The sequence below is a fragment of the Apostichopus japonicus genome, chromosome 1 (genome assembly GCF_037975245.1).
Source record: "Apostichopus japonicus isolate 1M-3 chromosome 1, ASM3797524v1, whole genome shotgun sequence".
NCBI classification, from domain to species: domain Eukaryota; kingdom Metazoa; phylum Echinodermata; class Holothuroidea; order Aspidochirotida; family Stichopodidae; genus Apostichopus; species Apostichopus japonicus.
Window position 1 is genome coordinate 684,924 of NC_092561.1, and position 18,683 is coordinate 703,606.

The 18,683-nt window shown below is 38.5% G+C and overlaps 1 protein-coding gene across 1 annotated transcript; it reads right to left on the reverse strand.

Annotated features, from left to right (window-relative positions):
- Positions 1 to 4,527: 4,527 nt before the first annotated feature.
- On the reverse strand, positions 4,528 to 18,406 carry LOC139970070 (ras-related and estrogen-regulated growth inhibitor-like protein). Its single transcript, XM_071975740.1, has 4 exons — positions 17,987 to 18,406; positions 10,148 to 10,204; positions 9,776 to 9,849; positions 4,528 to 7,050 (listed from the first exon to the last, which is right to left on the reverse strand). The coding sequence occupies exons 1-4, from the start codon at positions 18,093 to 18,095 to the stop codon at positions 6,613 to 6,615; spliced, it is 678 nt and encodes a 225-aa protein (XP_071831841.1). The 5' UTR covers positions 18,096 to 18,406; the 3' UTR covers positions 4,528 to 6,612.
- Between the last annotated feature and the right edge of the window lie 277 nt (positions 18,407 to 18,683).

Here is an 18,683-nt window from a genome sequence, read left to right on the forward strand (position 1 = left end):
GTGTTCCACTAGTCTCTACCAGTATCAAACACATATTCCGCTCTGTCCACTGGACATAGAGCACTCTGCGCCAAGATAGACGCCAACCAACCAACTATATATATATATATATATATATATATATATATATATATATATATAAGGCAAATGAATATATATAAATGAAAATCGTAATGAGTTGGAAAATCAAGGACAGTGAAAAAACTTCCAGCCTCCACCGGTATTCGAACCCATTCCTCCCGCTCTGTACGCGGACACCCCAACCAACTAGGCTATGGACACTGATTGTATGTCCAGAGGTTCGAAACCGGTAAGGAAGGTCGTAATTCCACTGTCGGCGTTTGTCACCTGATATCGAACAATATTATTTCTGTTTTTGGTGACATATTTGCCTTACTATAGAGATCAAACATGATGCTAACCAACTCGAAATCATTTGTGACTCCTAAAGCCGGATCTCGAAAGAGATACTTTGAACAGACTTTATGTTAATGAAATGGAGGTAAGCGACAAAGGCAAATGAATATATAAATTTGATCTTCCATCATGATCTTAGCTACAGAAGTTATTGAATTAGATATCAGCAACGAAATCACTAATGGACGTTCTTCTGAAGAATTAACATACGGATACACGGACGGACGGGCGGACTTGGTATAGGGATATCAAACTCATCAAGGTGACATTTGTAACTGAATAAGTTGCTGTAACACATGTGGTAATAAAGCGTTCCCCTCTAATATATTCCAAACATCCGGCCTCTTTCTGTAATGAATTTAGAGTTTGCTGCTAATGGACGTAACGTTGTTGTATTTATTTAATCTCAAGTCTGGTTACAACTCTGACTTTATTAAAAAGCAAGTTTCGTGGAACTTTGGGAAAGAGGCCCGAGTCGATGAATTGTAAAGCTAGTATGGATGTCTTTAAGCGCCATTAATATAACAAATAATACATGCATTTAAACTTATTCTTCTATTATTCAAACATTATCTACTTCTATATAAACCACAACTGTTAGCAAACTGCTCATCCACCAAAGAGCCCGTGTAAGAGAATGTGTAAAAGTAAGAGGGCCTGACGTTTCGACCCTAGCAGGATCTTCTTCATTCAGCCTCTGAAGAAGATTCTGATAGGATCGACACGTCAGGCCCTGTTACTTTTACACATTTTACACGTTATCTACATTATCTACATATATATATATATATATATATATATATATATATATATATATATATATATATATATATATATATATATATATATATATATATATATATATATATATATATATATATATATATATATATATATATATATATATATATATATATATATATAGGAAGAATCCTACGGGGAAATAGATGTGTTCCAATCACTGTATGACGCTTGAGAAACCTTTGATATCTCAACATAACACCACCATCGTAATTGTGAAGTTTACAGGCGTGTTTTGCGACATTTCGGAAAATTAAAACATTGGTCAAAACATCAAATAGCTAGTTCAAGGATAGAGAGGTTGATTTCCGGCGATTCTCTGTTGTTTCTTTAATTAGTCTGAAGGTAGTGATAGACGTGTCGTCTAACCAACACACGATAAACTTTATTTACTCAGTAAAATGTTTGTGGTTTCCACTAAACCGGTAAACGGCAAGCTCGGATTGTGGCCTTTTCACCTTAACAAAGAACTTCCCCTCCGATAAATAACACGAGATTGTCTTACCTTTGTTTAAAGCTGCCTTCTATTCTGCGAATTATTTCACTATGTTAAAAAAGCGTACGATATCTCAGCATAGTAGACATAGCGTGGCGGATACGCAATACGCAGATTTTGATTGTGTATATAGGCATCATATCAATGGTGAAGGTATACTGGCGGGCAATGGCGTGCGCAAGGGAGTGGCTTGGTCACTGGCGGCTATGAAAAGAAAAAAACAAGCTTGCGTATTTATTAGCAAAACCTTGCGTTTAGAGTTAGCTGAAGATCTAATTTAGCTATCCGGTTTTAAACGTTTTGTCAGGGGAAAGGGGAAGGGGAAGAATGGGTGGTGTCATAGTTCAATTGTTGTTAAGCCACAGTGCCACAAGGAGGGGCAACCTTCTATTTGTTTTATGAACTTCCTTTCAAAGTGACTTTGGTCACAATGTGAGAAGGTGACACCAGATGACTTTGCAAAAGTGTTGCCATGGATACCAGCGCCATTAAAAAAAAAAACATGTTAAGAACTTCAGTATTTACATATCCAGAATTTGAAAAAACCCAATTTGTAGTACAGAACCAACAAAATTTGCAATAGCTTAAATAAAGAAAACCATTAAAAAATATTATCATAAGTTCAAGATCATCAGTACTGGCCCCAAATTGTTGCACACTAAACCTGCATTATAACGTCGTTTAAGAGTATTAAAACTATGTTGTCTCCTACTTGGAATCAAACAAAGTTGTTTTGTTTTGGAGAAGTTGTTTATCAAACTACCTCTATCGCATAGACCAATTGCAATGATGGTTGAATTAGCTTCTCCTTTAAAGAAATATACCGACTTTTTACTCGCGGTAATAATTACTATTCTTACCAAATATGTATAGGCGCCATAAAGATCGTGTGACAGAAAAATCGATGGTTTGTTTTGACGCTGGCAGGGATTGAGAGAAATGTCCAAATATTTACTTCTTTTTTGGGGCTCGAGTAATATCGGTGTTTGGAGTTCACTCGAAGATCAGCAAAGGCGATCTGAAAAGTTGAACTGTTGAACCAAACAATTTCTGATTCCGCTTTGTTGAAAACAAATTAATCAGTATAGAACCTAGTCGGAAAGAATATGATTTATGCTGCATGGTATTTATCTCTGGAGATATAATATTTGTCAGTTTAGTATTACAAAGAGTTCGATGTACACCCATCCACTGATGCTTGGGGTCACGAGAGGTTCACATGCATGGCGCGTTCTTACGCAACAATCGCGGCTTCCGTGTCTATCATTTTAAGAGCGTTATACGAATGGTTTCCTGCCCGAAGGGCCCCCGTTACGGAAGAATGACGGAGTTGGGGTAATGGTCCCCAATAACTTGCAGAGCAATTAGCATCGGGTCTGTCGCCAACCCCCCACCCCCTCCCCTTCATATTTGTCGGACGCCCTGCGCTTACCGTCAATGTGGTCGCAACAGATATCATGAAGCTATACGAGTTGTATTTATGCTTTGCGTTGCAACTTTCAGCAAGCCACAGTGGCCTGCGCCAAGAGGTACACACTGGAGAAATAGACCACCCTACGGGTGCATGTCCACCCCCTATTTCATATTATTTTATTTTATTTTTCGGGGTGCGGGAGGGGGATGGGACAGGGACCTCCAGACCCCCTAAATGGCAGTCGCCTTCCAATACCACAGGACCACATATTATACTTTATAAAGTCCTTGATTCGCCTCTGGCCCTTCTATGAAAGTTCATGGTAATTATGCCATTTATAATATATAGGCTATACACATAACTGGATACACCCCTCTGTCCAACCATGCATGGAGCTATACGTGGTCCAACCATGACGTTTATGTAGTAACCTCGCACCTCGCTAATCGTACATTAGATGGTTATAAACTGTTTTGTTCAACTCTACAGAAAACGTTTTGGTTTCACAAGATATGTATTGCTTTGTCACTTCGTTTGCAACACACTGACAGTTCTGCTTAATAGCAATTGGTAATTTGGGTGTAAGTTGGATGACAGAATATGGATAATATGGACAGAATTGATAACATAATATGGTTTCATGTTTTTAACAACATTTCTCTTGACTGTGGAATATGGTATGGTCAGCTTGTAGGGAATAAAATAAAAAATGCAACTTTTAAATCTGAAACAAATATTCCTAATTCATTTGAACAGTTAACAGTCTTGAATCAATTTCATGAAGGCCACCTGGCACGATTTTACAACATATACACCTGGTTGACAACCACACACCCAACTGCGTATGGCATAATTCAAACAGTCGCTTCCGGGGCACCGCGATGGGCCACATCGACGCGACCCCTGGCCACTCCCTTTACCACAGCGTTCTCCAGTCTTGTCATCTCACTGGTGAAAGTGTGTATGCATAATTCAAACTATACCCAATGGAGCACATCAATGCGCAACATCTACGCGATCCCCGGGGGCAATCCCACAGGGCGCATGAGCTCAACAATATTTTCAAGTTACCTCGCAGGTACTCCTTTTTACACCCGTCTGATGAGGGGTTATTGGGGTTAAGTGTCTTGGCCAAGGACACAAGTTATTGGAATGGCCCTGCAGGACTCGGACGTGAAATTCAATAGATCGCAAGTCCATTACCTTAACCACTTGACTTATCTTACTTCGAAAGTTCATACACATCAGTTGATGACAATGACTCAAGCATCCGGCCATTCAGTTTCACTCGGTTAAATTAAAAGAATGAAAAGGGTGAGGGAGGGAGAAGGGGGGGCGGGTGAATAATGGAATCCTCTAACGTTAGGTCTTACACAACAGAAAATGCAAAGAGAAAATGTTCAAATTTCTTTGTTTTATTTCAAGATTTTCGAAGAAAAGCGTAATAGAATATTGCACGGTTCTTATATATTGTACATTAAAAATCTTATTACATAAATTTGCTCATTTAGCTAAATCCAACTAAGAAATTGTATTCTTAATTGTATGAAATTAAAAAGTCAATGTAAAGGTTACACCAATATCATAGTAATTGGGCTTTCCCTTGGTCAAAACCAACAGCAGCGGTGGACAAAAAATAATACATCGGACAAGGCGGTTGGTTTTGTGAAAACAAAAATCGCAACAAAAAAATAATTATGTCTTAAATATCACCCACAATCCTTTTAATACCACAACTGCAATCATAATAATCCATATTCTGTCGGTGTGTTTATTTCTTTATAATGGAACTGTTTTCGTATTTCCACATGATCCATGTTCATATTCCTTTGAAAATAATTTTACATATTTATCAGAGAAGAAAGGGGAAAGAAAAGGAATTACCAAGCAATCAAATCCGGTTCAAACCATAAAACATGAATTTCTTATAAAACCATTAGGAATACTGAAGACAATATTTGTTGGCAACAAAGGTCACAATAACTTCACTAAACGGAGTATACCACCCTTCATACGTATACATAACGTAACTTGTCAAGTACTTTAGACTTCTGCAAAATAATAATTTTAGAAAATGGGTTCATTGTGATGGGACATGGGGAGGGGGGGGGGAGGTGGGAATTAATACTTTTCTTATGGGTCATATAGTTGGAAGGGTATATGGGGGGCGCAGTGTGGGGCCACAAGTAGCCACGATATTGCACCGCGGTTAGAAATTCTAACTTTGGTGATTCACTAGTTAAAATTAATTTGATGACTGAAATAAGATCTATGCTCTGCCATTATATCTGCGTTTTAGTTGTTTCTGCCCTATTTGTGGACTTTCAGACATAAAATCTGAACATTTGCTTAACGACGTGTCTACCACGTACAACGCTGGTGTGCAGGTGGAGCTCTTTCCCTCACCCCACTTCCGTATGACATCGTGACGTAAGACAAAACAATATATTGTACTTTCTTCCGAGTAGTGCGTTATATAAGGCAAAGATGTGAGATCTTTATAAAATCAATATTTATGCAAAAAAGATGTGAATTTAAAAAAATTAATTCAATAGGCTGTTTTCAATTCTAACTTAACAACAAAACCCGAAAACAAGTTTTCGTTACAAGGCAAGAAGCAGCTCTTAACTACCTAGGCTCACTCGAATGTATTACTTTAGAATGACAATTATATCGAAATCACAAAATCTTGCGAAACCTTACTCATTAATTATAATCTATTAAAATATGTGCCATGTGGTCCAGCCACTGACAAATTTGGTGAAAGTTATTATTTTGAAACGTGTCCAAAGACACGTTCAATATTCAAAATGAACGCCACATCACAAATCATTAATTCGTTTAAACCATACCCTCTGTCGCAACAGATTCCATCTCATATACTGGCAGTGTTCGTTCGTATTATCTCATGGTTAGTTTTGTCACAATGAATTCCCTTTGTTCTCCATTAATTGCTAATTAATTTTAAACCACACCCTCTGTCGCAACAGATTCCATCTCTAATATTGGCAGTGTTCGTTCGTATTATGTCATGGTTAGTCTTGTCTCGAAGAATTCCCTTTGCTCTCCAATTCTTGCGAGCTGACAGCAAATAACTGCTAAAAGTCCTACATTTGGTACTTCTCTGCAAGAGTATGTGCGTCGTGACCACTTCATTTAATTGACTACTCGCCGCATCCGGAATTGATCAAAATCATCCAGAATTGACGAAGTACATCATTGACACTAACATCTTTTCTTCGTTGCGACGAAATCTTCCCAGGTACCTGGGGAAGTGGGATTTAATCTGTTTCAGACATTCTTCGCTACCTCGACGGACAACAAGCCATTTCCGTGTTCTGTCGTCTACGTTTAACGAGCATTACACAGGCTCGAGCCAGCCGAAACACTTCTCGACATTTGATATGAGGAGAGACCTAAGTGCTTTCTCTCATTTCATCTCTAAAGGCATCACGATGTTCATCATCAGAGTGGTCAAATTCCTTCAACTTCTTTTCGGCGACCATGATACCACCTGAAGGACTTTATGTGCGACGTGCCTGGTTACACTGCCCCGTCTCTTCCTCAACACCAAGGGACTTCTACTCCTCTTGCGTTTGACTTCCATCAGATGAATCACCGATTTAAAGGCCCTCGCGACCTCCAACCAACCATCTGCTGCTGAAACCTCAAAGAATTGGCAGCCGTGCTCCTCCGCCAGTTGTTGACCCTCTTCTCGAGTGACTTTATGGGCCTTTGGATGAAGATCGACTTTATTGGCAAGAATCACTATTGGCAAAGACGCCCCCTTCTTGACGTGTCCGTGAAGTCGTTTCAGTTGAGCTTGCATCGTTTCAAATGATTGGTAGCTAGACACGTCATAGACTAAAGCTACTGCATCCGCCCATCTAATTTGCTCCGACAGATTTCTTGCGTCTTCCATCTGTTCATACAAAAAGAGAGCAAAGTAGAAATAGTTATACATCAAAGTTCTATATGTCGAATGCCTTTAGATACCAAGCAAAACAATGACGTTTGTGTTCAAACATTTGCCAAAAAAAGTGGCATCTGGTTGAAGGAGCCCATCCTAAATATACGTCACATAGAAAAAATTAATGGATGATACCTGGTATTTATTGTTTAGTTAAGTTAAGTTTACCCCTCTTAATTTTTTTTAGTTATTTTCTTGTTGTCTTGATTTACAGCTCGCTACCCATTAAAAGGGCAATTACATCGAGAGAAATGTTTGCATTTGTCTTCACAAATCTGTCAGGGCATTTTATACGCGGAGATAAATATATAACATGGTCTTGTTTGGGGAGTTAAGTGAAGAGACAGTCACACTAAGAGAGCGTTTTTCCATGGATTGTGTACCGCAATGACGTCAACACCTCGTGAACACTCTATATCACGGTTTCAAAATGAACTCCTTGACTTCCCCTTTTTCATGTCCATTACATGTCAACTTTTTGGCGTAAACTGAGAGAGATTATTATTCCGCTGATCTTAACTCGTGATTTTTCTTATTTTATCCCTTTTTTCTGATTTTTTTACCCTTTCAATATCACAAAGTCGGTTAATTGTTGTTTTCGCTAGTTTGCACGTACACGACAAAACCATCCTATTGAGATGGGTCGAGTAAGGTACAAGTGCCTAACGTTGTCCGGTGATCAAATCAAGGAGGCCTGGTTTATATCCGAGGGACTTTAAAAAAAAAAACATTACTCGGGGGGTGAAAGGCAGATGTAGTATCTCGCATTTAATGCCATGTATCGTGACTAACCGACACCCATTAAAGATGTATCAACGCTTACAAAGAAAGGGAAGAGGTAACTGCGGGTTTGAGAGATTGCAAACATTGGTCACTTAGGACTCAACTGCAGGCGACATGTTGCGTGCTCGCTGTTCAAATTTGTAGATATACTTAGGAGGCCATTTTGGCGGGTTAACAAAATTCATTCACGGTATAGACGATATTACGCATGCGCTGTGCTTAAACAGATTGTTCGTAGGTCTATGGAACATAGTCTGGGGGAAAGCAAGGATGTTGCGGTTCATTATCCCACATACGATTAAATCATGAATTTAGGTTGAATTAATTGTTGATATGTTGTAGATCTTTACACAACAAAATCATTGCTCACGGTCCAGGGTGTATTTTTATATCACTTTCAAACATTAAGCAAGCCACAAGCCACATTAAGCAAGCAAATGTGTCGACTGAGTATATTACAATTGATAAAACAATACTTAGTTAATAGGCCTAATTAGCCGAAGTAACTATCAAATTTGCCTTAACGATCATCCTAGAGAAGCTGAATAATTTGACAGCCGAAAACAGCTATATTGAAACATTAAAAGCGCCAAAAGATTTCTCTCCCCCCCCCCCCACCCCACTTGGACTATGACATATCAAAACTAATAATTCTAGCAGTCGTATAATACTTAAGTTATACGGAAACGTTTTTTTCTTAATATTAAATGGTTGAATTATGGAGCTGCTACTGTATACGAAGATAGTGCCACGACTGAATAAATGTTTATCTTAAACAACCGTACCCTTTATTAAATGTGTAATTATATAGTTCACCAGAGTACACATCAAAAACATATACACTTCACTATCACTATAACATTGACACTTTTTATGTGACTTGTTTGTTTTTATGTGATGAATATACATGCATGGGGTCCCAGCGGAAGTAAAGGTTACCAGGTTATTGTCATTCATCTCTTTGCGGGAGGGCGTGTACCTCATGTTCAGATAAGCAAGTTCAAAGAATAACATACACAAATAGCTGGAATGCTGGATAATATTCGACAAAATTCTATGTTTGTCAAATCTTTATCTCTCAGTCAACCTCCCCCAGATTCTGGAAACTATTCTACGCGACAGTTGATTACAATCGTTATTTATGGACTTGTTTGGCGGAAGTTGCTGAGTATCTGCATGGTTAATAATCTTTCGTGCGTGTAGATTATCACATAGAGTGTATAGCCTATGGACCTATATCCTGTTATAGTCTGACAGCTGTCTGCGTGTCCACATACGGACAGAATACAATGGCTACCCGCATATATCCAAAATAAATCACCCCGTGAAAGTCGATCGCTCGGCCACGTTCTGCATTTGCGAAGGTTTCATTACAAATTAATGAATGAGTTAGGCCTAACATAGTCTCGAGGGGGAACTTTATAACATAGTTACGACTTAAGTATTTACGTCATATTGGGACTAAATTAATATTCCCCGAAAAACAGTCAAAACTCGTGACTTGAATATTAAAATGGAACAAACATGGAGGAAGAAATTGCACGTTTTGAAACAGCCAAGATCGAAGAAAGAGGCTACAGACAATGAAGTATTTATGGCTGGATAAATGCTCTTCTAAATTTCGTTGCAAAAATTTCGCTAAATTATAGAAAATGTCACAAAATCAAGAAACCTGATAAATTAATGTACACACGGGCACGGAATTAAATCATAAATGAAATTAACAGTATAAATTCAATTTCAAAAGGGAAGATTATGTTAGATTACCCATAGTAGATTTTGCTATCATAAAATTATGAATATTCATGTATCAAAGCGAAGAATTGTTTAACTATGAACTACCGGTAAACTATCGACAGATAATGAAACGTCTGGATGTGGAAGACTAACTCACCTTAGAGCAAGTATCAAGCATAGATACATTGTACTGTTCAGCTTCGCAGTCGACCGTATGTTGATATATTGAATCTGTGTAGAAGAAACGAAACGAACTCTTTGAGAAAATTGTGTTTTCAAAATCTACCAGAAATAAATAATGAAATAATCATTATGACGTTGTGAATATACATGTTTGAAAGTAAATATGCCCCCCGCCGCCCCTCCATCAGCCCTCCTCTTCTTCGGGTAATTAACAAAAATGAAGAACGGGAAGGAAGCAGGCATCTTATGCATGAGATAATTAAAGATCAAATAAGGAAAAGGGCTGACAGACAGACAGACAGACTCACATGTATATTATATAATAACATTGTTTATTGCCACGTACCTTCATGAGAGTCGTAATCTCCAATGAATCTCTTTGTAAGGAATCGAACCGTTAAGGCTGCAAAGATAAAAAAGAGAGTGAAAAATTGAGTTGAAATCAGGAATTCGTGACGGTTAAAGAAAAATATGGTTTATGGTTTTACATTTCAAGGAGAATGTAAACGATTGGAATGGATTATAATAAAGAGAATAAAACGTTCCGCTCAGATATCTCGCTCTACTTGAAGTCCAATGCAACAATTTTGTAACAAGGGGCGCGTCGTCTGAAAATGTTTGTCATTGTTTTCTTTCTTTTTGGTAATGTGAACCTGAAATCACTTTATTATAGCCAACAATGTATCAAATACTAATAGACAAACAATATGAAGTATAGCCGTGTCCAACCAAGATTCGGGCCTGGACCTCCAAACGGATATGATATACAGAAATCTAGCCCAAGGAGGGGGGGGGGGGGTCTATGGAAGCAGGCCTGGCGAGATGTACAGGGATCAGGGTGAGCTGCTGCACCGGATCAAGGGTTAAATTAGGTGGCCCGCTGTAAACTACGGTACAGGGAAAATGCGGAGGAAGCCAGGTAAAGATGGGATAAACAATAATATCTTCTCAATAAGTTTCTCTTATCACGTTTAGGGAAACACGAAATGGGCAAAACAGTGGCGAGTTGACATAACTGTGACCGTGGCTAGGCCTCGTTAGTTTAGATGTCTCTGCATGGAAAGACTGGTACGGATTATCAAGAGCCATATAATACATGAGCGTACCCCCATGTAGGGTTCGTTGTACGGTATAGGCATTTCAAACACATGGTTGCATCATATATGAAAACAGGCTCAACAAACTTGACAAGAATAGCATATGTAACAATTTTGTGCATCGACTTAGACGTATGGAATGTTTATTTTGACGTTTTGTTTACTCCTCGACAGACTTCAAGATAAAAGAAACTATTTTTGTTGACAAGAGAAAAGATACGAAGTCAATTGGCCTATATCTGCGCTATGTCTCCATTACTGCATTACATGGTAAGATAAACACGTATATATGGTGTTATTATTGTGTTATTTGTAACACTATCTCAGCAGGACAAATTTAGAACGAAATATCTAAAACCAGGGGTAGGATTAGAAGATGATTTAGGACTATTTATAACTCTTGTCGTTATTTTTAACATTCGTTACGGCCTATTGAAACAGGTCGTTCTAAATTTAGATGCATTGGCTATATACAATAGATAAGACACCACACGGACACACATCACCGTAAGGTCAGATATCATACTGTGTACCCATGGCAACCCGGGGTTCCTCCATAACAATATAAATATTAACGTTCTGAAATATCAAATCAGTTGGGTATGAAGTTTGTGAATATGTGTGACGACCTCGGCTTTCACCGAATTTCTCGCTAAAACTTTGTTTTGACAGCTTTATACCATCCCGTCTGAGCTGAGGCAGGTGCGTACACAAGATGGCCGTTATAGCCGGTCAGACATAAATAGATTACTAGGTTATATCAGCGAGAGCAGTAACCAGAGCAGTTTATTATCATGACGTCAATAAACATTACACCGCTAAACATCTTACTACCCATGTTCCTCAAGATAGGGAATCTCTATACTAGTTTATGTATCTGATTGTATGGGAAGAAAATTATTTGACATTTAAAGCGAAGGAGGAAGAGTGCGGGAGATTAGTAGAGGAGCTGGAGAGAGGTTGAACGAGATGGAGGGGGCGGGGTGATGGGGAGGAGTGAAGTGTTGCAATTGTATTGTGACTGATGTCTATACTGATCACAGTGCGCAGAAGTTCTATAGTAATTCCCACGCTTTGAAGGGTTTCCAAAATGTTCAGCGAATTTTTCGTCGACGAGTTATTCTCTGTACAAACAAATGACACCATCTATATATCCTACCATGCTTGGAAAATTATTATTATTAAAATTTGACAAATTTGGCTCTCTTTTCGCTCATGTATACTGTGAAACATGATCATCAGTCTTCAAACAGCGCTAAGTGACTGCTGTCTGCAGTAGATAGTTTCTTATTAACTTGAGACTCAGATAGGCTAATATTGCATTAGTAATATTACCATGGCAACCGTGTCTAGTTGATATTGTCTACTCAATTTCTTAGTATAATACCAGGTATCCTGCACGTATTTAATGTCAAGCCTTGATATGTATCACAAACGCAGTGGATGTTTTAATATTTAATTTTTTTTTATAAGAATGTCTTGAAATTCCTTGCTAATTGTAAAAAAAAAATGTTAGTGATACGAAATAGCCAGCGACATAGTTTAGAAATGTTTGGAAATCGACGTAAAAATAGCTACCACATGACACGTGTGGAATAACCTCTAGGGTCGTATACAGGAGGTATCGTGAAAGAGGTGAACAGTGAGTAGATGATTCTGTTCATATACTTTACGTGCTTGTTGTTTTTGGCTCTTCAATGTATAAAGCAGATTTCGGAGAAGAAACAATGGCGCAACCTTTAATAGCGGAAGTATTGGCCAAACTGAAAATAATATTCTACTGCGATTTATCAGAGAAGGAATGTTAGAATAATAAACCATTCTAACCACAAAAATTCCTTTCAGGAACTGATAAAGTAGTGCAGGATTTTTATATTTTTTATTTACGCATTTACGCGCGTAATGTCCACTTGTATGTAAATTCATCCATCAAGCTGCATAGCAAGAATTCTCGACACGGCGGAAGCCCTGTCACGTGTCTTTTACACTCTATACTTGATCTTATCTGATAGTTGAAGAGTTTTTGATTGCCCTTTTAAGTGGTCTGATAGGAATTTAAAATGATATGACATCAGTAAATTTGGACAACTAAAGATAGCGCCTTAATCTAAAGGCAAACCTCATAGTTGTCTCCGAGAGTGAGATTGGAGTCTACGGTATGGTATGGGCCGATAAAGGCCCCTATATATGTATATGTGCGTGTGTGTGTGTGTGTGTGGAGTCTACGGTATATATGGGCCGATATAGGCCCCTGTACATGTTTATGTGTGTGTGTGTGTGTGTGTGATGTATGTGCGAACCAACTCAACCAGAATATACTTTAAAGCAATGGCCAGTTTACATTTACTATTTTAATTTGACTATAATTTTATGATTACATTTTTGCCTGTAAATGGGCGACACAATAATACGTCAACAACTCATCAATACTGTTAATTTTGATATAATTTTCTAACACCCAGATAGGAGCTTCCCCACCCACCCTCAGAACATTTACGTACACCCAGTCTTCCCACCCCCCACCCCTTCCCAGCCTCCTCTGATACCGCTTGACCACTAGCCGTAAGCTTGGCTAAATGCCAAAATATTGTTACACTTTCATCAGATGTGCAGTATAAGTTAGTCTTATAACCAAGATGGTTGCTTGCTTCAAAGTCGTAAAGATTGGTCGTTATTTACGCTGGGATGTCATGTTATGGTCACCATAGAGAAGTTTTATTGCAATCATTTACACACAGCTTCCTAAAGCTTCTGCATTCCTCTGCCCCCATTCATTCATTGATATGCTAATTAAATGTCCAATAGCGTAATAATCAGCGCACCAACATCAGTAAATAAGGTATTCACTTGAAGTATAAACATCCACGAGCGCTGAACATAAAAAGGCATGCGTACAAGTCAAAACAGTTTGATCATGCCTTTAGTTGGGAACTGGTTTTTCTTGTTTGTTTGATCTGCTAGTTTTGGAATGTGGCTACAGCAATAGACAATGTCGTTTGGCTTATATAGAATTGTGTACACAACAATACCACAGTATGCAAGCTATGCATGTTTTGGGTTAATTAAACAGAACGTTTTTGTTTCTTTGTTTTGACTAAGGATTAAGATAATTAACAGAATGTGGAAAAGATATTTGGAAAATTTCCAAAGCTTCAAGGTTCGATCGTTATCGTTCACCGAATCCACAGAAGTGTAGGATACGTTGGTAAACCGACTTTTCACTTTTTGTGCAATACAGTATTATTCTTATGCTGTGATCTGCAGAGCTATACATGAAGTGCTATTCTACTTCATCCAGTATTCCGATGATGATCATTTCCAAAAATTGATTGTAGGCCCTACTCTACTACCGGTAGCTACCAGACTTAAGACCCCCCCCCCCTCCATACACCAGGCACCAAACTTCCGCAAGTAGCAAATAATAATAATATATATTTATATAGCGCTTTTAATAAAGAATATCTCAAAGCAGTACATGGGACTATATAGTAAAATCATGAGAAGTAGAACTATAAGATACATACGGCGCAATAAAGTAGTTCAAGCAAAATCAGAAGAGAGAAAAAATAGCCCCCTTGGTCCTCACCACTGACACCATACATTTTTTCTTGTTTCTGTCTCCGAGTCTTACAGAAGGACCCACGACAGGTTATTGAGCTGTTCAATCCAGGGTCATGAGTTAACAGACTATTTTAAATTCTGAAGCAGGATGGATTTAATTTGCAAACTGTAAGGTCATTGACGAAGAAAATATTGGTCAGCTTCTACGAAGTGTTTACAACCAAACGATACTAACAGAAGTCGTTGTTAGGGTTATGGAACGCGGACAAGATTTACAACTTTGAAAGAATTCGAGTGGGCGAGAGTACGTCTTAGTGAGTGATTGGATTTAACGCACTGTAAATTCACTAAATATCATTACATCACCTACAAACATTCGTCTGTCTCAGTTCTTTGGACAAAATAATCGGGGTTTTAGTTCTATTTTAAACCTCTTGTCACCGTTTTATCTTAATCGTTTGCCATTTTACCTGTAAGGTCAACCACCTGAGCACAACAAAGTCTTTAACAATTTAAGGTTTACCTGGCGAAACATCACTTTTGAAAAAGACGATAAATGTCATCGGGCTGGGGTGGGGTGGGGTGGGGGGTGACTTCATTGTTTCTTCTGCCATGTTGAACAGATAAAGAATTAACAATAATCATGAAATCAGCTCTATATATATGTTGTCACTTTTTGTGCTTCTCGGAACCATTTATGTTTACTATGGACATGAGTTGCCGTTTTGAATTTATTGCTTGGAAAATGAAACAAACTGAGTGATTCTTTTATTAAAAAGGCAAATCCTTTGTATTGAAAAAGGAGAGAGCTATAACTGGATTCTGTTTTTAATTCATGTTTACTTATCCTTGTAAGCTTTTGTCTTAAGACTTGGTTCGAACTTAAGTTTTGATCACGAAAACAGTACCGCATCATATCACATGACACACAGTGGGGTTGAACAAACAATTTAGCAAGCGAGGAGTAAACATTTTAATTTAAGACAACAGCTTAATCATCTTTCAAATAACGTTAGAAGTTCCTTGACTGTAGCATTAAGAATACATACTAGCAAGTAATCTGGTAAACAGACGTTTAGCCAGCAAAAGTCTCGCATAGATTCCCAATCCTCTTTTTTCTTGTTTTGGTGAGATAAGATCAGTGTATAGCTGAATATACCAATCGGTATTCTTAGCAGGGACTTAGACACACACTGTTTGCTGTTAGGCTATAATTGGACGATTGGGTACACATTCAGTTTTGACCACTGAGCGCATTCATGCACTGGCCTACACAGCTAACATAAATCCTAATGAGTGCCACCTATACTCGTGATTTGTCCTCTGTGTAATGTCGCGCAAGCTTCATAATTATGCCTCTCTTCTGCGCAAGTCAGCCTGACTACACATACCGAAATGTGCTGTTTGTCGTCAATCCTCAACCGCGGTTAGTATTGACTATTTTTTCATTTTCTTTGTCTTTTTATGATAATAGATGCCTGTAGTGCAATGTTCTGTCGCGCATATGGCATAGATTTTGCGTCTCTTTTGCGCGAGTATCCATGACTACATAGTACATCCCACAATGCACCGCTTGTCTTTAATCCATTAACGCCAAGTTATTTACGCCTGCGCAGTCGTTATATGCTGTCGCGCATGCGTCGTAGATATTTATGCTCTTCTGCTTGAGTCACCCAGATACATCGCTTGTCTTCAATCCTCTAAAGTTAAGACTGACTAACCCTAGACATATTTCCATCATGTCTATTAACGTCTATATACAGCACATGTTGTTTCAGCCTAACGTATATCAGATGTCTCTATTAAAGACCAAGTTGCGATTTATGAACTGCATAACACATTCCGTCATAGTTGATGTGATGTTAAATGGAATATATAGGACCCATTAATAATTACTGAATGATGGTGGATACATCCTTTGAAGTGAGTCCCTCTCTAATCTGCAACGCCTAATCACCGTCAGATGTCGGATGCGCGCATGTGCATTCTTGACCCCCCCCCCCCGCCTCATTCATTCCTTTATCATAAATCAGATAACAAAATGAAAATAACTCGAGTCAAGTTTATCAATTCTTTATCCAGACAAAGCAGCGAACGTACATGAATGAAATCAACAACAAACTCTTCTGTCGAAAAATCCGATACGGATTCACCTTTGTGCTACATTACAGTCAGATCATAATGGAGTTCTGAAAAGTTGTTTACGTGTAGTCAAAGAAAGCAATACATCAGTGGAGAGGTTATAAAAGTAGGACGTGTTGATATGCATTTCCAGTACTACAGTATAGTGTTATGTGTAATCCACTATAGATAGGCTATACGATATGCTTGTATGGTTTTGTCGTGGCGGTTGTCTTAAAATTGGCAGTAAAGTTGCGGTTGTTCTGATTATCAGAAGACGTGATAGCAACACTTTACATTACTATGAAACTTTGTTTTATTATATCAAAGAATTTTCCAACCGCTTTGATAAAACTGACAGCTATTTCCCGGCTAATTAATCAAACAAGACTGCGGGTTTTGTCCCACTATTGGCCAGGATACCTCATTGTGGTATAGTGGCGTTTACTGTTTTTGGGCAGGTCATCAGTTTATTGACCTAATTATACTAGAAGGGGCATATGATGGCCAATTATGCTTCAGTATTTGAATTTTTGAGTTTTTTTTTTTTCTCACTGAGACATTGAATTGTCTAATTTAACACTCCTCGATATCTTGAAATAATTGGGAGATGCAAAACTTTGATTTGTTTTAGCAAATGGGGCTAATATACTAATGACCTTTAACAAACAGAAAGGATACCACACGTATAGTATAAGCTAAGTTTGTAGATATTTTGGGAGTATATAGTATGTGGTGTTACTTTATACCGTGGTGGGTGAGGTAGGGTAGGGTAGGGTGGGGTGGGGGGTTGGACGGGAGGGTGCTACTGTAAATATGTAGATCTGCTTAAGCGAGGGACAATGACAACATTTTTTTAATTTAAAATGTTATATTTATATGCTAGCTTTTAACAGTAATATCGTTATATTACATGTAAGCATTATTGTCATGTTGGTAGTTAATTCACACACCTGTATGAAAACGAAAATATAGAGTCAACTAAGTATACCCCATCCCACCTCCTCAATGCACCACTCCAACCAAAAACCCCTGTCTTCTTGAAGTTGTCACCTTCAGTACTGAGAATTATAACACAGGTCCCACCGATACCGTGGAGATGCCGGGAGAGGGGACCCCCGTTACCGCGGGGACCCACGTTACCGCGGGGATGCCGGGCGATGGGAAACATGGCCCTGATAGTTTTCATAACAATGAAGGTGCAATCACAGACGGCACTTTCTACACCACTGAATATCAGTGGTCTGACTCCCTACCACCGCAATTTCAAACCATGCTTTGTTGAGGTCACCCCACATTTGCCAGATGAATTTCAATAACAACGAACGAAAAATATATGAAAAGCAAACATTGAGGGGCAATAATATACGATATGATTTTTAAACTAACAAAATTAACTATCTTACCTGATTTCCCGACGTTCTCTGCTCCCAGGACCAGTATGTTCACCTCTTCAATCTTCATCTTGTGTACTCTCTCCCAAATTTTCTCTCTGATAGTTGTGTCCAGATACATTAGATTCTCTGTCCCTTAATCCGACGACAGTAAACAACTAATTAAGCAGAATGAATAATGGAATACCTCGAATCTCCAAACAATAGATTTCAAAATCAGATAAATAACAAATTGCGACGGAGCTCTGACTTACAGCGGTGTTGCTCGAACGGTACTTCACAAACTTTTGATCTTTTCTTTTCGAAGGGACTCCTTTTATATACTCAGCGATGTGTGCCTGTCAAACTTGCGCAAGATCCCTTGTGCAGTCGCTCCTATGTGTCAGTTTGCCCTTTCGTATACAAGAAATGCATCAGTTCCAGGAAACAGGCTCAATTAATAATATATCTGAACCCCCGTGCAGTCGTCACTACCTGAACCCAGCAACAAAACAAAACACGCCATCTGTTACCGACACCAACCCCCTTGAGAATCGATGTATTTAGCGATCCTCCAATAGGAACGCAAGATCTACCTTGCAACGGAAGAATGCATTATAAAATAGGGGTAACCGAGTATATTGACAGCGCTGTTATCGAAGTGTATATATACGTGGTACGCTCTTCGTGCAGAAGGAGATAGCAAAGTTCTTGCATTTGATGTGTCCCA